The sequence below is a fragment of the Trachypithecus francoisi genome, unplaced genomic scaffold, assembly GCF_009764315.1.
Source record: "Trachypithecus francoisi isolate TF-2019V2 unplaced genomic scaffold, Tfra_2.0 Lachesis_group4, whole genome shotgun sequence".
Taxonomy (NCBI): domain Eukaryota; kingdom Metazoa; phylum Chordata; class Mammalia; order Primates; family Cercopithecidae; genus Trachypithecus; species Trachypithecus francoisi.
In genome coordinates, this window is record NW_022681469.1 from 83,918,104 (window position 1) to 83,941,293 (window position 23,190).

At 34.4% G+C, this 23,190-nt stretch overlaps 1 protein-coding gene across 1 annotated transcript in view; it reads right to left on the reverse strand.

Annotated features, from left to right (window-relative positions):
• The window catches only part of VWDE (von Willebrand factor D and EGF domains), a 78,098-nt gene extending 55,453 nt beyond the window's left edge, over positions 1 to 22,645 (reverse strand). The window contains exons 1-3 of the mRNA XM_033192100.1: positions 22,276 to 22,645; positions 12,076 to 12,320; positions 7,227 to 7,458 (exon numbers count right to left, since the gene is read on the reverse strand). Coding sequence (XP_033047991.1) covers positions 7,227 to 7,458; positions 12,076 to 12,320; positions 22,276 to 22,645 — 847 coding nt within the window. The remainder of the gene's footprint in view (positions 1 to 7,226; positions 7,459 to 12,075; positions 12,321 to 22,275) is intronic.
• Between the last annotated feature and the right edge of the window lie 545 nt (positions 22,646 to 23,190).

Sequence of the window (23,190 nt, forward strand, 5' to 3'; positions counted from 1 at the left end):
TCTTTTTCTCATTCAACATTGCTAAGCCCACTTAATAGCTCCAGTAGCTATTTTATAGATTCCATTAGGTTTGCAAAATAGGTGATCATGTCATCTGCATTTATTATTCATGAGGGATATTGTTATATAGTTTTCTTTTAATGTCTATGTCTAGTTATAGTGTTAAGAGTAATGCCGGCCCGACAGAAGTTTAGAAAAGAGTTTGTGTAAAATTGGTATTATTTCTATATTAAATGTTTGGAAAAATTCCCAGCTGAAGCCATCTGGGCATGCGGTTTTCATTGTGAGATAGATTTTTAACTAGAGATATAATTCCTTTAATAGATATAGGGCCACTGAAGTTATCTGTTTACTTTTGAGTGAACATTGGTTGACTGTGTATTTTATTTTATTTTTATATAATTAGAAGTTATAAGTGCAAGTTTTGTTATATGAATATGTGTAGTCTGTATATTTTAAGAAATTTGTCTATGTCATCGGTTTTCAACTGTATTGGCATAGAGTTGTTTATAATAACTATTTTTTATTACATACAGAATCTGTGGTTGTATCACTGCTCTTATTCCTGATATTGGTAATGTCTGTCTTTTTTTTTCTTTTTTACTGATCGGACTGGCTAGAGAATTATTCATTTTATTGAATCTCTGAAATAACCAGTTTTTTATTCTACTGAATTTTCTCTGTTGTTTTTGTATGTTCTATGGCATTTATTTTTACTGTTTCCTTTCATCTGCTTACTCTGAGTCTCATTTGTGCTTCTTTTTCTAATCAGTTAATGTACAAACTAGGGTCTTCAATTTGTGACTTTTCTTGTTGTTCAATATAGACACTTAGTGGGTTTTAATTTTAATGAACTTGGATTTTTTGTGATATTCTAATTTTCTTAATTTAGGGCCCAGAATATGGTTTTACATGGTAATATTTTCCTATGTACTTGAACATCTATGCTGCTCTTTTGTGAAGTCTTTTCTGCATGTCGTTTACATCAAACTGGTTGAAAGAGTATTATGGTCTCCTCCATTTTTGCTGTTTTAGTGTCTACATGCTTGATCAATTATTGACAGATGACGTGTTGATCTCCAGTAATAGTCGCAAATTTGTCTATTTCTCCTTGCAGGTCTCTCAGTTTTGTTCATGTATTTTGAATTTGTTATTAGGTGTTTCATCATTTGGAACTGTCATATTCTTTTACTGAACTGAACATTTTATTATTAGGAAATGACCCTTGTTTTTCCTAGGAATATGTTTAGCTTTTGAGTCTACTATGCTTAATATTAATATACCCACTCTACATTTCTTGTGATTAATGTTACCTACATATATTTTCTTCTATCCTTATACATTTGAACTCATTTTCCTTACCTTTTAAATGAGTTTTCTAGGCAGCCTATAGTTGGGTCTTGCTTTTTTGCCCAATTTGGCAATTTCTGCTTTTCAGTTGGGGTGTTTATATCATATATACTATATATATTTATATATATTACTTTTGTACCAACCTAATATATATATAAATCATATATAAATATATATAGCAACATGGTGGACTTAGACCTTACAATATCCACAATTATTTAGCAACATTGTGAGGTTTAAATCCACCATGCTGCTATGCGTGTTCTATTTATTCTATTACTGCTTTGTTCCACTTTTTATTTTTATCTCCATTGAAAAGTATAGAATACATTTTATGATTCCATTTTATACCCCTTGTTGGCTAATTAGTTATAATGTTTTGTTTTATTTTAGTGGAAGCTTTAGGGGATATTGTAAACATCTTTAACTTCTCATAGTCTACATAGGCTAACTTTAATTGATCTGATGCCACTTCACATGTAGTATAAGGACCTAACTACCTTGCTAAGTGGAAATACAAAAAATATAACAAAGATGTATATTTTCATAGAGTCTTCTAAATAAATAATATTTCAAATATATAACCTTTTTAGAATGGCTTTGATTACAATTAACTGTAATTAATATTTTTTCTTATTTGACCTCTAGAAGGCTGTAGGGATAGATATATTGTGTGTATACACATACATATGAATTCTGTGAGGATCAAAACGTCTTCATGAGACTATGATATTAAAGTGAAATTTTACTCTCTACTATTTGCTGTTTTGGTGATTTTAAAATTAAATATACTGACTCCTAGCTAGATAGGGGCTATTGGTCGTAGAGAGCAATACGTCCAAGTAAAAAATGACATTTAATAGACTGCCTTCAAAGATAGAGATGATCCTGGGAATTCTTCTAAAGTAGTTATGATAAGAAGGCTTTTTCCAAATAAGCTCCTTAAAGGGGAGTAAATTTCAGTTAGCAGAAGGCTCTCTTTCACCTTTTGAACTTTCTCTTTTATCCTGCCTAATGCAGATAAAGAAGCTAAAACTGGAGCTTCATTCTGTCACCATGAAGGAAAAGATTAGTGACTTTTCAGAGACCTCAGCCTGACATTGTAAAGTGCCCAAATCGCCATCAGCAGAGAACACCTGCTCCAGATATTTGTTCAGCAAGAAAAAGAAGCTCTTAAGTAGATTAAGTGACTGTCATTTTTGTTTGCTATGTATGCAGTCTAATTTAAGTTCTAAATGATATCCCAAGGCAAGCTTCTATCAGCAAATCAGGAAGAATAATTCATGCATATGTCTGGTTAACAGACATTAAGAGTAAAAAATAACAATTGTCTCCCAGAATTCCTGCTCCCTAAATACTTAGAGGACTTGAATGTGGAGATTATAAGGTACTTTTGAGTGTTCTGGGTTAGGAAATTGAGTGGATGGTAGTGACGTTAACAAAACAGAAAATATTTTAAATTTGGAAGGGATATCATAAAATACAAATTTTTAATATTACATTATTAAATTCAGTGTATAAAATATTTCTGATGAAGTGATTATTTGTATTTTATGGTATTGCTTGGTGTGAAAGTTTTGTTTTCTTTTTTAATAGTTGTCAATGTTTCTTAAACTAATACAGATAAATCAATGGTTTTTCCATGAAACACAGAATTTTCCACAAATATTTGGTAATACTATAGGAAGATTTATATACATTAAATATTTTTTATGACAAGAGTGCCAAAAAAAATTCTTAAGGCTTTTCAAAAACTCTTGTCTTGGCCACCCAATGAGATTGATTGATGCATCTCTCTGGATTTTGTCCTTCCTAATGAATGGCACTAGCTGTACTAAACTGAGCAGATGCTGCCCTTTCTTAGTAAACAGACTGCCAGTTTTAGCTGGACAGCAGCGGTGTACGGAATATGAAGGTTTACCAGCTCACTCCCTCAGGATAATTCTCCATAGGCTTCTCAATCACACAGAACAAAATGCAGAGCTCCCTAAATGATCAGGCCTTGCTGCCCTTTCAAACCCCCGTCTTGTTATGTTCTCCCTCACTCATTGAGATCTAATATTTCTGTCCAGCTTTCACTCTTCTGAGTACAACATACTCTTATTGCCTCAGGGCCTGTCGCTTGCTGCAGCTGCTGTGTGAGCTGTTCTTCCCCTTGCTTTCTGTCTGACCAAGGACAGTTTAACCTCCAGCTCTCAGCCATCAGTGCCCTTTTGTTAGACGTTTTGCTGGTCGACGCTTCATTATATATTTTATCCTCTCTCACCTTCAGTATTCTCTTCTACAGCAATTTTTAATCTTTTCATTCATCAGTTGCAATTTATAATTGCATGAATACTCTGTGCCAGGAGGGTAGGGACCACATTTGTTTTGGTCACCCCTCTATACTAAGGAGATGCTGTGTTGGATAGAAAATAAGCATGACTCCAGCAGTATATATGTGTGAAATAATTAGTGTGTTATTATTATACTTGTGGAATACTGCCAATAAATACCTATTTGAATTAATACATTTTATAAGTTTATTATTTCGATCTTATTATACTAATAAACAATAATTTTGCCTTATTTCTTTTTTAAAGATAGAACTACTGCCTTGCAATTAATGATAAAGTAAATCTAAACAATTCAATTTTCCATAAATGTAGTATGTATTTCAGAACAGTGAAATAAAATTATATGTTGAGAACATTATCTTTCTTAGTTTCTATTATCATGTAAAGTAGACAATAATGCATTATTTGCTTAGAGATTATGGCCAATAACGATATATTTACATCAACTTTAGAGGTCATTTGGAAATAAAACATTAGTTAAAAACAGAATGTGAAATTGGAGTGTGTCATTGTTTTTAAGAAAAAAGACTGCATTACAAACTCATCAAAATATTAAATTTTTTATTTTAATATTTTCAACTCAAAGAAATAACCATAGGAGAAAACTTATTGTATTATTATTTTTGCTGACATTAAGGGACAGATTTCTGAGAATAAGAATGCTAGAAACTTAAAGAAATCAATTTTTCTAATAATACTGGTTTGAATTCCAAAACTATGATGAGCAAAATAATTTTTGAGATTGGATATTTTATATATATGTATATATATTTGTTTATATAAATATTTATGTATATATATGTGTGTATATATACACATACACATTTATAAATATATTGAGTTATTTAAACCTAAAACTATGTTTCCTTTAAACTACTATAATAACCAACTGAGTGATTTTACTTGTTATGCTATAATTGTGTTATTTGGGGTTGGCTAGCCTGGGGAGTCTAACAACCTCAGTAGTAAAATGTTCACTGTTGCTGAATCAAGTGTTCGTCTGCTTTGATAACACTGTCTACAAGAGTGTCTCCCAGAACTTTCAGTGTTCTATATATGGCTGAACCTAGGTAACTAAATTGGGGTTCGTTTTACTCCTATAACTGGTTATACATGAGCACACTCACCTATCTATAGAATAAATCCCTCATTTATCAGCTTCACCATTGTCTAAACAGTCTAAGTAAAAATCGCCACTCTGTAGTTTCTTTCTGTTTAGAGCTTTTTGTATCTTAGGAATTGGGCCACTAGTTCCATTAAACATTACTAGTGAATATGCATTTGTTGAATCCCTGTTTTGTTCAGGACATTAGGTCATGAGACCCTGATGTAAAGGGCACTTTGTTTTCAAAGAGTTCATAGTCATAGTGGAGCACAGAGAAAAAGAAAAAAAATTTATTAGGTCCAACTATCTATGGTGAGCTCTAGAATGGTGTGTTATGGGAGCTCTCAGCCAGGACTCTCATGTCACAACATCCTTAGTCAACACCACTAGTGTCAGGCTTATGAGTCTGAGATGTAGTGTATATCTATGTCATGTCCCTTCTTAGATAACAGCCCAAAACAGAATTCTTGATTTCTCTCTCTTCCCAACCTGATGTGTTTGTACCCTAGTCTCTCCCTCTTTAGTTGCTCAAGCAAAAACCATAGATATTGTCCTTGATTTCTCTCTTTCCACCTTTCTCATATCCATTGCATGAGCTCTGTTTCCAAAGACATCTTAGCTTAATATCCTCTTTTTTGCCACTAGTCCGAGTCATTTCCACTCCTCCCTCCTTTAAGCCACTACCATCTCTCTATTGTATGAATGCAACAGCCTTCTGGAGTCTTGCTGCAGGGATAATGACCTTTCAAATACACTCCTTAGATCATATTATTCATCTCTTTAAAAATCTTATAGGATTTTTAAAGACTGAAGCTAAGTTCTTACCAGGAACTTCAGACCCTACAGATGCTGACCTTTTCTTACTTCTCTAACCTCATCCCCCAAGATTTATTCATTTTCTCTGTTCCCACCACATTGTTTCTCCTTCAGCTCCTTGAACTGCCTTCTTCATATGTATTTAAGGACATCTGCATTGTCTATTCTTCTGCTGGAGCTCTTTTTCCCCACATATTTTCATGACTGCCTCATTCTCCACATTCAGTGCTCAACTCAAATTTGTCACTTATTCAAAGAGAACTCCTCAGGTACCCTTTGTAAGACAGCATCCTTGTGCCAGTTCATTCCTATTGTATTGACCAATTTTCTTTAATTTGTGGTATATTAATTTCTCAAATATTAGCCTCTTAGTTTAGAATGATTTTAGATTCACATAAAGATTGCAAAAATAATACAGAATTTGCACTTATCCATCTTCCACAAATGTTAACATATTACAAAGCCATGATATATTTGTCAAAACTAGGAAGTTTACCTTAGGACTGCACTCTCAAATAAACTGAAAACTGTAGTCAGATTTTACTAATCTGAATTTTTCAATTTTCCCAATCAGGATATCCCATTGAGTTATTCATCATTTTCTAATCTGTGACTGTTTTCTATTCTTTCCTGGTTCTTCATAATTTTGACGTTTTTGAAGAGTACTATTCAGGTATTTTTTTAGTGTGTTATTTAATTTGGGTTTATATAAACTTTTTCATGATTCGACTAGGATTATGCTTTTGGGGGAATAGTACTACAAAACAGAAGTGCTCTTATTATTACATGTTATCAGGAGACATGTGACGTCAACATGTGTTATCACTAGTAAAATTAACTGCAATCACCCAGGTTTCTCCACTGTAAAACTGGTAGATTTTTTTTTCCTTGTCATACCCCATTATTTGGAAACAACTCAAATGCAGCCAACAATCAATATGAGGGAAGTTATTCAAAATCTTTTAGGTGAAGTAGTAGCAACAAATATTTGTAATTATTTAAAGAAGCTTTGTTTCCTTGCTTCTATTTATCTACTCATATATTTATATAGTAAGGACTTAGGGATATTTACTTTAATCTTTAAATAATATTCTGTTTCTTTTTAGATGTTATCTGAAGCATTCTGCTAGAATGCAAGTTTCATAAAGGCAGAGATCTCATTTATCTTGCTCATCACTGTAACTCTTGAGGCCTTAAATAATTTCTGGCACAGGATAAACATTCAATAAATATTGGTGAATGAAAGATGAAATAAAATAAAATGTATATTTTTATGATAACTTTTACTCACCCTTCTTCATCCTTTAATTAAAAGAGGAATGGACTTGAAGAAACCAAAGAATTTTTAACACACTCGATCATTATGTCCAGGGGAAAAAATGTGAGATGTCTGCTTTGATGCTTTCACATCAAATGTTTGGGGGTACTTTGCAATCTTGGCAAAGAATCCTAAAGAAATCTGACCAACGTAAACAGAAATTTAGCTTCCATCTAACAATAATGGTAGAACAAGTCTTACTGAGATTTGCACTGACTCCGTGCAACCTATCCAGAGAATGGTACAAATGGCAGGGTTTCATGAGTAACAGTCATGTGAATTACTGATGTTTTCTTACCTTCCGCACAATAGCCCATACATCCCTGAGTTGGCTGTAGTAAGTATACAAAAAAGTTCCCACAGTTTCTTACAGACACTGGGATTTGAAAGAGACAGCAGTCTTTTGTAGTGCTAAACAAAAACTGCCATGTTGCACAAGCTGTCAATTGCTTGATCTCCCCAGGAGATGGCAGTGTTTCTGAATCTCTCAGAGACAGCCAGATGGGGGCCTGAGTTCCACAGTGGTTCATCTTTTGCAGCACAGAAAACAAAAGTTGAAAATTCAATTTATTTTCATCCGTTGTAGATATATCAACTTTGCATTTTCTTCTAAACAACCCTTAAAATATTATTAATCATTAAAAAAAATTATAACTTGCACTTGTTCTATACAATAAAAAGTAGTTTTAAGGAATACTAAATTTAAGGGTAGAAATCTCATAGTTAATATACTCATTCACAAATTCATTGTAAATATTAATAAATGTATTCCATGCATTACATTTGTATTGTAAACAAGGGAAATTAAATCTCAGATACCTTACTAAAATAGCTGATAAATTCTAAAATAAGACAAGTCAATCTAAAGTTATCTTAACACATAACACAAAGATAAACTGATCTTGGAAAGTTCTTGCAAAATTGCTTGAAATAGTATGTCCAAGAAGTGAATGCATAGTTCAGGAGGCAATAAAATCAGCGAGAAGGAAGGTATTACTCAAAATCTGGTGATGGAAAATTGTTGAGTAATTTAGAAATAACAAAGTTTGGCAGGGAGCAGTGGCTCACACCTGTAATCCCAGCACTTTGGGAGGTCCAGGTGGGCAGACTGCCTGAGGTCAGGAGATCGTGACCATCCTGGCTAACATGGTGAAACCCCATCTCTACCCAAAATACAAAAAAATTAGCCCGGTGTGGTGAAGTGCACCTGTAACCCCAGCTACTTGGGAGGCTGAGGCAGGGGAATTGCTTAAACCAGGGAGATGGAGTCTACAGTGAGCCAAGATCGCATCACTGCACTCCAGCCTGGGTGACAGACCGAGACTCCATCTCAAAAATAAATAAATAAATAAATAAATAAATAAATAAATAACGTTTCAACCTCACTTGAAGTCATCAAAATCATTTTTCAGATGAAAAATAGAATTAAATAGCAAAATAACCCAGGAAAAATAAGAAGAAACTATGTATGACTCAGGAAGAACCAGGACCCTTACTAAATACATTATCTTGGACAAGGCACTCAACATCCTTCTCTTTTATATTAGGTGGAAGTAGTACCCACCTCAAAGTATCATAGTGAGGTATGGATAAAGTAATGTATATAATACAACTTCTACATAGCAATGGCTCAAAAATCGTTAGCCAGGTTATAATTCTTATTATTATTTCTATGCTTAAAAGCAAAGGAAAAACATAAAGGAAATATTGATATATATGAATGAATTATAATTTTAAAAATATAAGATTAAAGTTAAATAATAAAATTATGTGTAAGTAGTACCATATTTTGTTATGTTTATTTATAATCATACACTATTTGCTATTTTATTTTAACATTGTAATATTATCCATTTAAAACTCTAAGATTACAAATGGACAAAATGTACAAATAGGTAATTCACAAAAGAAACACAAATGCCTAATACATACATGAGATTATTCAGTATTGCAAAAGGTATTTTTATGTACTGCTATTGGAACTAAAAATTATCACTATGTTTTAAATGAACAATTATATGTATCAAAAGCCTCAAAAGAACTTTAACCACTACTAATTTAACTTATAAAAATCAATCTTACTAAAGACACTAAAATTAAAATAATTACGTGTACATTTGCTAATTGCAGAATTACTTATTATAGCAAAATCCTGAACGTCCACACATATGGTGATGGTTTAAATAAATATGATACATGTATGACATAATATTATTTTCAAAAATTATAAAAATGAATTTATAATAACAGGAAAATGATAATGCTATAACTGTAACTGAAAAAGAATAGCATGTTTTTCAACTGAACATATAACATGAACATTACAAAACAGTATAAATAAGATAAAACAATAGCAAAATGTTAATAACGGTAGTTATGACTGTGTGGATAGATTATGAAGAAATGTTGTTCCACTCCTGTTCTTTATTTCCTAAGCTTTATGTAATGTACATTCATTATTTAAAACATTACAAATAGTAATTTATGTAAGTCGACATGTATTAACCTGTAGAGAAAAAAAAATCATTGAGTTTCCAGTTGAATGCTTTAAAGTCTTAGCACAAAAAGGGAATGAGAGGGTGGGGATAGAGAGCACTTCCTGGTGGAGCACAGCCTGCTCAGTTTAACTGATCTCCAGGAAAACAGCCAGGGAAACTGGTTCACTTTTACATTTGTGTGAGGTTCTAGAAACAATTGTAGCTAAATCAGCCTTAAGAGAAAAACACAAATATTTTTAAATGTGGTGAAGTTCCTCCAATTTTCTCAAACTTTACTTTTAAATTCTAATTGTTTTTTAGTTCCTTACAAATGAAGTGTCACAAAAGCAACTAATGAGCAAATAAACAAAAAAGGGATAATGAGACTTAGCCACAATGCCACACTTTAAAATTAAACATTGTTAAAATTTCAATGTCTTTCCAGAGATCTTTTTACATTAGTGCTTAAAAAGGAAAATGATTCCTGCTTCTGCAGTATTTATAAAATGTGGATAACAATAAGGAAAACAAGCCTTTTGCTAAGACATAATCTTATGTGATGCGATCTCCCTCCAGGGGCCAATAGTAGCTGCATGACCTCTAAGTTAAAAGAAAGTCAACTTTAAGAATGAAATCACACCCAATAAGTTTATAATTATATAGGGTAAAATTGTGAGTGATGACGTAATTATGTAATTTGGGAAGCATTACACAGACATATGTCTTCAATAATATCATGCCTTTATTAGCTACCTATCACAACTGAACACCTATTTATGCAGAATTCACTTGGGAAACCAGTCAGCTGAGAAAGACTGTGATAAGGGAGAAGATCAGGTACATGACTTTTGGTCATGTGACTCATGCTTAGTGTCTGTGTTCACATCTTTATAATGAGGTAACAATAGCTACCTCAAAGCATCACTGAGAGAACTAGTGAGTTTACATATGCAATAATGTCCACAAGTGCAGGGAATTTATAAGTTGCAAAATAAATGTCAGATTAAAACCCTTCTTCCACTTTGATCATATAAGTTGGATGCTGAGTTAATGGCCTTAGTGTTTTGACAGATTTAGACTTAGTCTCATTCCTTAGATCATGTGGATAAAAATGTGGTCGCAATAATAAGAGTTGAACTGAAAGGATAACTAGTCAGAGCATGATAAGTAGAAATAATGTCTATTTCACGACAGTATCATCAGATGAATGGGAACTGCAAATGAATTAGGGGAACTTGCATTTGAAAATCATGCTAACGATAAGTACAATTGTCAATAGAATTTCAGAATGGCTTGGATAAGTAATACAAGTTAGCTGAGGGATTACCCAAGAAATCACACTTTATGTTTATTCTTCTGCTTATTTTTTGAATATGGGCCCGGTGCGAGGAGAGTAGCACTCTTGTGCGGGATATTGATTTCACGGAGGATGGTGATCAAGGGACACCCAACTGACAGGAATATCCGTATTGGCAAGAATTGGGTTGGGTATGCTCAATTGTAATGTGCTATGTCCGATCAATAATAAGATGTACTATGTACGATAATGGAACTGTTAGGTTGGTTGATATTCCAGTGGATGGAATCAGTACTTTGGAGTTTTAGATGCTATGTATTACAGTTGATTTGTTCGAGGGGATGTTCTTGCTTGTAAGCATGTTGGCGAGGATTGCTGGTAAATATGTAAATTCATGTTCTATGGACGGTCAAGCATTTATAGTACTATATAATATTCATGTGGACAAGCATGTATTTGTCAAATGAAATAAGAATGAAAGAAGTCACCTGGGCTAGACAAGTCAATACTACGCAATGCTATACAAGACAATGCTATGATCAGAATCATATCATGTTGTAAAAAAGAGTAAAGTTTATGAAAAGTTAAGTTGCAAATAAAACACATTCGATGTGAGTTCATGTATAAAACCTTTTTAATTTTGTCCATTTAAACGTGATGTGTTTCAAAGACATACGCTTACATGTTCACAACTATAAAGAAAAAAAGGGTATGTTGGCTGCACAAATTTTGGGTTTGAGGAGGGAGCTTAAGTGAGATAAGGCCATATGCCTCCAGAGTATTGGATGTGCTACAGGTACACTGTCTTCCAACCGTGATAAGGAAATACCTGGAGATTTCACTGCCAGACTGAGTTCTTCTTAGTCTTAGAATAGGAGGTGCCGAGCCTGTAAGTTTTACTCCATCAGTTAAGAAAGGCAGTGAGAGGCAACAACTGACAAAACTGAAGCACTTTAGATAAACAGTATTTTACTGTTTGCAGGTAATACACCTGAGCCCTAGAGAACAACTGCCTGTATTCAAAACTCAGCTTTTTGACCTGCTAGCTGTGACTGTAAGAGCACTATGCCTAAGAATATATGTTTTCTGCACTGTTTGATGGAAATAATGATGATATATTGCATCCTAGAGTTGTATACTCATACAAGATAATGTCGGTAAAAGTGTTTCTGGACTGCATGGAACATAACGTTAACTATTACTATTATTATTAGACTAGGTAATGTGGGAATAGTCTTTCAGATTAACTCAATCTTATACAAAATTAAAACAATATTTTTAGCATGAGAAATAAGCTGGCTATAAGAAGATACAAATCTAATATGAAAAACACATAAGGAAAATCATATGTAGTACTTAGGGAGTTGACATACCTCAACACATTTGGTTGGCATCTCAGCAGGTCTGTCAAAGATGAGAAATCTATACCATCCGGGGGAGAGGGAATGGTCACATATTAGGTCTTGAACAGCTGACTGCTGGAGGTGCCACGAGTCAAAATGGACACTTCTATAAGGACTCTGAAGAAACTGATGTCCCCCAGGAGAGCACTCCTGAGCTAGTATGGAAAGACAGGTGTTCTTATGTAATGCATTTTGTTTGTTGATGTAGTTCAGTCCTCAATTAAAATTGATTCCCATAACAAAAAATAAAGCAAATTAACTTACTATTGCACATAAAGACCCTCTGAAATGTCAGGGTCTGTTAGTAAGTCATAAGTGACTTAACTAATTTGCATGTTTCATAAATGCAATAAACAAATCAACAAAACTCTTTAGAATGTACTTTTGAAACATGCAAGCTTTAAAACTTTTATTTTCATTTAATTCAAACAACCAATAGAGTTGCTTGCTCTTGAGTTAGGATGTCAAGTCACAGGACCTACAAGGATTTCTCTTGGGCCTGGTACTCTGGATTTGAATATCACTATTGTTTCTCTACAACCAGTTTCTCCCAAAGTAGCCACATGCCTCAAAAATTCTATTTCTGCCAAATGCTGGAATGCAACAAACTGAACTAATCTTTTAATGCTAACTCAATATGTGTAAAGTGCTTTCAAACTAAAGTTTCCTGCATTCTTGAATGCAGAAAAACATTGAAAATTTTAAGGTTGTTTTCCAAAATTTTGGAAGTACCTTTTTGTCTACTAAGCACAGAAAAATGAATGGGATGGAGGGGAGCAGGTTTGAAGGGGAAACAAGAAAAGCCCATGGCGAAAGGGAGAATTCTTTAGTCTTTTTTAGGAAACCTTTTATCTGAGTAGTCTTTGGCCTGGAATATACTTATTCCATGAAATCCACAGAGGCCAAACAAAAAGCTTCACTTTCCAGCACTAAAAGTGGAGAGAAGAGCAGGCAGTGAAAGAGTTATCCTAAAATGCAACTCTTGTTTGAGGCTTCTGTGTCCCCAAATTACTGAAATAATAAGCACCACAAGGAACTGTCTGTATTTGAAAACTAGAGTATCTTGTTGGCACAGTTGATAGAAAATCTTCAAATATTATATATTATATTTATTGATGGAAAACCTGTAATAAAGATGGCATCTATGAAATTAGAAAGGTGAAAGAAACAATTCAGTCACTACTAAAAATACCTCATTGTGGAAAAAGCTTATCTAACTAAAAAAATTATCAAATACTTATTATATAATTTTAAATTACAGAAGTGTTTATAAAACAAAATCAATTTCTCAACTTGAATAAGGAGAACAAAAAATCAGAGATACTAATTTACAAGCGGATCTCACAAGTGTAGCCTATGAAAAATAAGTCATTATAATTAGAATTATGTTTCTGCTTTGTATTTTGTTTGTAGTTATGGCAATTAAACTATACAAAGACATTATTTTCCAAATGATCTCTCTACATAATTTTTTTTAGTACAAGATATTGGAAGTCAACACAAAAGGCTCCTCTTTCTTTTGTCTATAAATCCTCCATAGTTGTTAATTTCCCAGAAGGCTCCAATGTCAACACGAAATAAGTATTTTATAAAATATGTATAGATAGAAATCAAGGAATGTGCTATCATTTCATCTAATTTTGAAATATCTCTAATACCCTTCAAAACAAGGACATTGCACCAGGTTACAATCTTTTAAAAAAGAGATTTTGAAAGAGATTCCTAGTAAGGTGTGCATAAACTATTAAAATGTTTTCTCTGATCTCTTTTCTACAATAGAATTTTGTCTCGGGAAAAAATCAATAACTCCATCTTTATTTTGTGTAGTATTCCTCCTTACTCAGCACCTTTGTAGTTCTTGCATTTCTTCTGGTTTAGCTGCTTTGTTTCCTAATACAAAGCCGAAAATATAAGATGTATAAAAGAAATCACTGCTTGACATCAACAACACTAGAGAATTGTGTAATATTTAACTCAAAATTTTATTTATTTACTTTTACTCAATATTTATCTTATAGGATAATTTTAAATTCATATATTTTATATCTATTATTTCATAACTTTTTTCTAAAAATCTACTTATCTTATTTACACTGTTCAAGGACTTATATAGAAAGTTTAGAAATCTTATTAGCAATAATCAAGCCACATTTTCAAAGCTTGATTCCAAACTTAGCTCTAGGATGCATGATATAGTTGAGTGAGGATTGTATTGATGGCTTGGGCTCTCATTTGAGGATCTGAGGACTCTGCTCAACAAATACTAAAAGAATAGCTCTACAAGCCCATCTCATTCATTGGTCAAGTTCATGGCATGATATACAGAGCTTTCTGGCAAACTGACAATATAACTTTTCCCCTAAAAAAAAAAGTAGATATAAAACATACATTAAATTTATACTTCTATTCATCCTGACTACTTCCTGATATGATTTAAGAAATTTGGGTAATATATAATAGAATTTACAGTACTTGAATTTCAAGTATTTTGGAAGAATGTGTCAAATTATAAATAATAGAGCCATAGTGATAGCATATGCAAATAATTTCCTTTTTTTGTTTCTACATACGAGGTAACCTGTATTAGATTATTTTCCAGTTTAATGTAATGACCAAGACTAGAATTCTACAAAATTCAGAACTGGTTGATACACAATATATTAAGAAGCCAAATAAATCATTTTATTTTTAAGAGATAAACATGCATAACCCTTGGTGACAGGTACTTTATAATAACTGAATTTGTAGTTATAAAATCTTCTGTATATTATCCTACAGGAATTCCTACAGGAATTTCAAGTATTTTGAAAATTTCAAGTCTTCAAAATCTTATAACATCTTCAAAGATTTGAGAAAGGGAAAAGCCACGTTTGATGCCCAAACATAATGAGAAATAAAAAAAATTTAGTTTCCGACATTCAAAATAGAATTTTGTTGGAAAATCATTCCTATGGTTTAGAAGAATCCAATGTCTGCCGGATGCAGTAGCTCACATCTGTAATTCCAGCACTTTGGGATGTCAAGAGGCCAAGGCAGGTGGATCACCTGAGGCCAGGAATTGGAAACCAGCCTGACCAACATGGAGAAAGCCATCTCTACTAAAAATATATACCTATATATTTTGTGTATATATATAGTATGTGTATATATATACACAATATATATATAGTATGTATATATATATACACAATATATAGTGTATATATATATAGTGTGTATATATATATACACTGTATATATAAATACAAAAATACAAAATTAGCCAGGCATAGTGGTGCATGCCTGTAATTCCAGCTACTCGGGAGGCTGAGGCAGGAGAATCACTTGAATCCGGGAGGTGGAGGTTGCAGTTAGCCAAGATCACGCCACTGCACTCCAGCCTGGGCAACAAGAGTGAAACTCCGTCAAAAAAAAAAAAAGAATCAATGTCATAAAAATGGCCATACTACCCTAAACAATCTAAAGAGTCAAGACTATTTCTATGAAACTACTAATGTTGTTTTTTACAAAATTAGAAAAAAGCTACTCTAAAATTCATATGGAGCCAAAAATAAGTGTCCCAATAGCAAAAGCAATCTTCAGCAAAAAGAATAAAGTCTGAGGCATTGCATTACCCGACTTCATACAATATTATAAGGCTACAGTAACCAAACATCATAGCAGTCATTCAAAAACAGACACACAGACCAATGGAACAGAATAGAGAACCCACAAATAAAGCCACACACCTACAGCCATCTGATCTTTGACAAAGTCAACAAAAATAAGCAATGGAAAAAGGACTCCCTATTCAATAAATGGTCCTTGGATAACTGGCTAGCCATAGGAAGAATAATGAAACTGGACCCCTACTTTTCACCATATGCAAAAATTAACTTAAGATGGATTAAAGATTTAAATATAAGACCTCAAACTGTAAAAAGTCCTAGAAAAAACCCTAGGAAATACCTTTCTGCACATGGGCCTTGGCAAAGAACTTATGACTAAGTCCTCAAAAGCAACTGCAAAAAAAACTCTAAAATTAACAAGTTGGACCTCATTAAAGAGTTTCTCCACTATCAATAGAGTAAACAGACAACCTACAGAATGGGAAAAAATATTCACAAACTATGCATCTGAAAAAGGTCTAATATCCAGAATCTATAAGGATTTTAAATAATTCAACAAGCAAAAAACAACCCCATGGAAAAGTGGGCAAAAGACATGAAAAGATGCTTCTCCAAAGATGCCATACAAATGGCCAACAAACATATGAAAAAATGCTCAATATCACTAATCATCAAAGAAACGCAAATCAAAACCACAATGAGATATTATCTTATATCAGTCAGAATTACTATTATTAAAAAGTCAATAAACAACAGATGTCAGTGAGGCTGTGGGGAAAGGGAACATTTATACACTGTTGGTGGGAATGTAAATCAAATCAGTCACTATGATAAGCCATCAAAGAAATGAAGAAAGAACTAATCTCAAAGAATGGAAAAAAGAACTATCATTCAATCCAGCAATCCCATTATGGGTATACACCCACGGAAAATAAATTATTCTACTAAAAAGAAGACACATGTACTGGTATGTTCATCCCAGCACATTCACAGTAGCAAAGACATGGAATCAGCCATGGTATTCATCAACAGTGAATTGGATAAAGAAAATGTAGTATACCTGAAACTGGTCCAATAGTCCCACAGAACTGATGTTTATGGTTTCTTCTGAATAAACATAGAAATTGACCCTCTCAGTCTTAAAACTTCAGACAGTTACAATTATCTTATCTGAGTTCCTTTCTCAGGAAACCAACCATCAGGCCTAGCAACTGAAACTTACCAGATTACCACATCTGGAAAATGAGATTCCAGAGCCCTACCCATCGTGATTGCTTAACTGACCATCAGCTTCCTGTTGACCAACTCATCTCCCTTATTCCTCCCTAATTCCTGTATTCCTACATGTAGCTATAGCTCTTCTCTGCTATATAAACCCAATTTTAATCAGTCAGAGAGATAGATTTGAGACTGATCTTCCATCTCCTCAGCTGGAGCACCCTACTAAAGCCCTCTTCCCTAGCAATACTCATTGTCTCAGTGATTGGCTTTTTGTGTAGGATTATGCCTATAGTATAGGAGAAAAAGATATGATTGGCTTTTTTCTGAACTCCTGGTATTTCAGTAATACATATACAACATGCAACACCATGCGGCCATAAAAAAGACTAAAATCATGTCCTTGGACAGCAACATGGATGCAAATAGAGGCCATTATCCTAAACAAACTAATGCAGAAACAGAAAACCAAATACTGCATGTTCTCACTTATAAGGGCAAGCTGAACACTGGGTACCCACAGACATAAAGATGGGAAAAATAGACACTAGGGACAGGGACCACTGAAGGGGGAAGGAAAGAAGAGGGTAAGGATTGAAAAACTACCTATTGGGTACCATGCTCACTATCTGGGTGACAATATCATTTGTACCTCGAACCTGAGCATCGTGCGATGTACCTTTGTAACAAACCTGCACATGTATTCCTTGAATCTAAAATAAAAGTTGAGATTTTTTTTTTTTTTTAAATAGAATGTTAGGTTCTTCAACAACGCAGATGGTTAAAAAGCAAGAGAAAATAGAGAGTGGCTAGTTTGCTAAATCACTTTACATTGGCCTTCTTTACATATCAAAAGACAAACCGAGGGCCTCTTCTGAATACAATTAGATTGAAAGTAAAAGGATAGAAAATAATATATCCTACAAGTCGCAACCAAAAGAAAGGTGGTATGGTTGTACTACTATCAAACAAAGAAGAACTTAAAACGTAAAAGTCTTACCAGAGGTGAGGGACACTTTATAATGATAAAAGGGTCACTCCGTGAGGAAGATAAAGCAATTGTAACATAATTGAACCTAATAACAGAGCACTGAAATATATGAAGCAAAATCCAGCAGAAACTGAGGGAAAAAAATACATATTTTAACATAACAATTGGAGTCTTTAATATCCCACTTTCAATATCAATTTTAAAAACAGGCAGCATAATAAATAAATAAAAATCAGAACAACAATATAAACCAACTTGACCTAGCAGACATCTATAAACACTATTCCTAAAAATATTAGAATATAATTTTTCCCCAAGTACACATGGAATATTCACCAAAATAGACAATCTGCTAGACCATAAAACAAACCTTGATAAATTTAAACAGAAAGCTGGGCATGGTGGTACGTTCCTATAAACCCAGCTACTTGGGAGGTTCAGGTGGGAGAATTGCTTCAGTCCAGGAGTTCAAATCCAGCCTAGGCAACATAGTAAGAGCCTACTTCTAAAAATAAAATAACATAAAATTAAAACAAAATTCAAAAAGATGAAATTCATGCAAAGTATGTTCTCTGATCACAATGGAATGAAATTAGAACTCAATAACAATGAAATTTAAGAAAACTTTACAAATATGTGGAAATTAAACAACCAAAATAATCACTCAGTTAAAGAATAAAAGAAAAAGAAAACTAAAAAATACTTGGAGAAATGTTAAAATGAAGATACAACATACCAAAATGTATGGAATGCTGCTACAGTAATGCGTGGAAGGACATGTATAGACAGGAATACGCCTATAGTATAGGAGAAAAAGATATGAACATAACAAGTTAACCTTGCACCTTAAGACACTGGAAAAATAAGAGCATACTAAACCTAAAGGAAGGAGAAGGAAGGAAATTTTAAAGACTGGAAGGAAAATTGATGAAACTGAGTATAGAAAAACAATAGAGAAAAATCAGTGAAACCAAAAGCTGGTTCTTTGAAAGAATCAACAAAACTGACAGATCTCTAACTAGATTTATTGAGAAAAAAAGAGAGAAAGATTCAAATTACTATAAGCAGGAATGAAATAGGGGACACCACTGCAAACCTTATTAAGGAATACTATGGCTGTTATACACCAATAATTAGATAACTTAGATGAGATTGGCAAATTCCTAAAAAGACACAAACTACAAAAAGAACTCAAGAAGAAAAATAAAATCCAAATCGATTTATAACAAGTAAAAAGATCAAATCAGTCAAAAAACTATCCACAAAGAAAAGACCTGGCTCACATGGCATAATGCTAAATTCTACCAAACATTTGAAAAAGAATTACCCCCGATTCCTCTGAAACACTTTCAAAAAAAATAGAAGAAGATGGAACACTTTCCACCTCATTGTATGAGCCCAGTGTCATAGCCCATTATTATGGTTACCCTGACACCAAAGCCAGAAAAACATATAACAAGAAAAGATGACTACAAACCAACATATCTCTGGAATATGGATGAAAAAATCTTCAGCAAACTGAATCCAGAAACATAAAATATACATGCATAAAAATTATGACCAAGTGAGATTTATTCCAGGAACACAAGGTTGGTTTAATATCTAAAATTGCATTGCTATAATATACCATATAGATAGCATAGAAGTTAAAATCCACATGTTCATCTCAATAGACACAGAAAAAGCATTTTAAAAAAATTCAACACCTCTTCACAATAAAAACACTCAACAAACTAGGAATAGAAGGAAGTTTCCTCAACTTGATAAAGGATATATACAAAACGCCCACAACTTACGTTTTATGTGATAAAGAAAGACTTGGTGATTTCCTGTAAAATCAGGAACAAGACAAGGATATCTACTCTCACCATATCAATTCCACATTGTACTTTAGAATAGCTAATTCTACCCAGGGGGGTTAACCAAGATAAATAAAGATATCCAGATTGGAAAGGAATAAGTAATACTATCTCCATATAGAAAACTCTAAGGAATCAGCTTAAAAAACTACAGTATAGTATTCCCTCAATATCCACAGGAGATTATTTCCAGGACCCATAGAATGGGAGAAAATAATTGCAAATCACATATCCAATAAGAGAATTATATCTGGAATATGCAAATACCTTACACAACTCAATAAGAAAAAGGTCAACTACCCATTTTTTTAAATGGCAAAGGATCTAAGTAATTATTTCTCTGAAGAGGATAAGCTAAATGTCTAATAAGGACATTAAAATGCTTGATACCATTAGCCATTAGGAAAATGACAATCAAGCTACAATGAAATACCACTTTACAACCATGAGGATGGGTAGACTCCAAATGTCAGTTAATAAAAAGTATTGATGGAAACATGAAGAAATTAGAAACTTCATACACTGTTGCAGAAACACAAAACAGCACAGCCACTTTGGAAAACATCCTGGCTGTTCCTTAAGTAGTTAATCATAGAATTACCCTATGACCCGGTATTTCCACTCCTAGGCATATATCTCAGAGAAATGAAAACATATATCCAAACAAAACTTGTACCTTGGTGTTTATAGCAGCATTATTTATAATAGCCAAAAGGTGGAAACAACCCAAATGTTCATCTTCTAATTCATCAACTAATGAATGTACATACCAAATGTAGTATATCCACACAATGGAACAATATTCTATCTTAAAAAGAAATGAAGTACTGGCACATGCTACAAGATGAATGAACATTGAAAACGTTGTGCTAGGTGAAGTAGGCAAGTCACAAAAGACAACCTATTATATGATTCAGTTTGTATAAAATATCCAGAATAGGCAAATGCAATGAGACAGAAAGTAGATTAGTAATTCCTTATAGCTGGGGAGGAAGGGAGGGTGATAGAGGGTATGGGGCATGATAACCAAAGGTACAGCATTTCTTCTTGAATTGATAAAAATGTTCTAAAATTGACTGTGGTCATGGTTGCATATACCTGTAAATATACTCTGAATATACACATATCTGTGAAAATGAAAAACCATAGAGTCACACACTTTAAGTGAGTGATTTGTATGGTATATGAACATCTTAATAAAGCTATTTGAAAAAAGAAGTCTCAATAAATGTATTTTCCATTCACCTCGTCTTCTAGTTTTACTCTATTAAACATAAAGAACTTATAAATGTTACCAATGTTATGAACTTAAAACCTGGTAATGGGTAATATTTGTCTTCAGTAGAGAGATTACAAAGCTATTATACAGAGGCAGAAAGGTGTTATGTGGTGTATAGTAAACATGAAATCATTTTCCTTTATAAACATCGGTCATTTTTTTCCTGGAAATATTTATCTAACTGTAATGAATAGAAGTATGATTTTACAAGTATTTTTTAAAGTTATTCATACAGATTTAGTAAATCTGTAAGCAAACTGAAGAAGGACCAGAAAAAATATCATTGCAGAAAATAATACATTTGATTTTAGCATTTTATTTTTAAGTTTTGCATGGGATAGTGTTTGTATTACCCTTTTTCAAAGCAAACTTACATCGGCAAAATGGGTTAAGATTTAAAAAATGATAAGACAAAACTATACCCTTGACTGTTACAAATGTAGGTAATTTTTTTTCAAACTGCAGATAGCTGAACACATATCAGACTTATTTCTGAAAAACCTAAGGAAACTTGCAATATAAGAACAAATCCCCCTTCGTTAATATTCCTATCTGTACGAACACAAAAAACAAGCAGGAAGGGCTAGTGAAAGTTTTAGTTTAACTTCACTGTATTTTAAACTAAGTGTTCTTGATCATGGATTAAAGAAGTAGGAGGGGAGTATTCGCTCCACAGAGATGTCTTCTGCAGTGGCAAAACTGATTCTAACATATATATACAAAAACCATAATACAGTGTAATACGGATATACCAAACTTAAGTTGGTGATTTATTGTAGGGATAAAATGTTCACCAATGAATTATTTCCGAGGGTCGGGTTAGAGGTGGAATTCATGCAGTTGGGAATTCAACTCTGTTTCGAGAATTCGGGTCTACTAGCGGCTAGGATACCTGGCAGATCCGGCCAAAGTTTCTCACAGTAAATTAAAAATCAAAGAGCAGGATATCAACAGGAAACAACCAAAAACAGAACCGAGGGTCGTAGAGTAAGAGGAGGCAACAACTGCATGTGCGCAAAAGAAAACTGAAGCGTAATAGGCTAGAAATTGACCACTTCAAGGACAGCAGAGGGACAGAGCGGAGGCGGGTGAGGAACAAACATCGCATGCGGCCTTAAAACGCACAGGGACGCTCCCCATGTCAGGGGAGAAGTCTGGCCCAGTCCTTCCACCGCCCAGGCGGCGCCCCTGCGCGCCCACCGCCGCGAGCCCTACCTCGCCGTCCTTCCACCGGGGCCAGGAGCATCAGCGCGGTCGCCAGCACCCAGGCTCCGCCAGGCATCGCTGCTTCTGCGGGTGGGGCGAAGGGCGTCGCAGGGCCTGGGCCGCGAGTGACAGGAGGATGGGGCCACCGCAGCCCCTCGGGCTTCCTTTCTTGGATTTTCTGTCTGTTCCTGCTTGGAACAGGGAAGCTCCGCGTCCTGGTTCTGGGGCGCAGCCAGTCCTTTCTTGGGTAGAGCCTTCGCGCAGTCCCTCTGGGACTCCTCCCTTCCCATTTTGGCGGCCGGCGGACCTGAAAGCCACGCCCAACCTGTCCCCATAGCCCAGCGAGTCCTGGCAGTGGCTCCGCCGCCTTGGATGTCATCGTGCAGTCGCACAGCCAGGAGTCAAACTACCGGGATGTAGCTCTCGGTGTGCTGCGTCTTGCTGTTCTAACAAAGTCTGTATGAAAACTTGGTAATCCTAGAAACTGCTCAGATGGACCTCCCGTAAAAGAAGCCTCACAAGGTTCTGTTGAAAGAGGCAGTTTCCCGTGATTGTATCTTCAGACGGATTCCTAACTGCGCAATTGACGCTGCTGGTTTGCACCCTAAGGCGAAGGCGCTGAAGATGCTCCTGTCACCTTAGATCTCAGTGATGAACGACACTAGGAGGGAGTAGACACTAACGTTGCAACAGTAGATGCCCTTTCTGCCCTGTGACAGTTTTTCAGAAGTAGAAAGGACTGCGTTTAGACACTAGCCAAACCATGAGGTTTGTCACCCGTATTTGCCAGTGATTCCCAGAGCTCTTACAGTTGTCCAGTGATGACCCAGGACCCTTTAGCACGTGGCCACACGGCTCCCAAGGTTGACCTGGGAGTTATTAGATCAGAGAGCTCTAATGTCTTCCCCCAACCCTCGTTTTTAT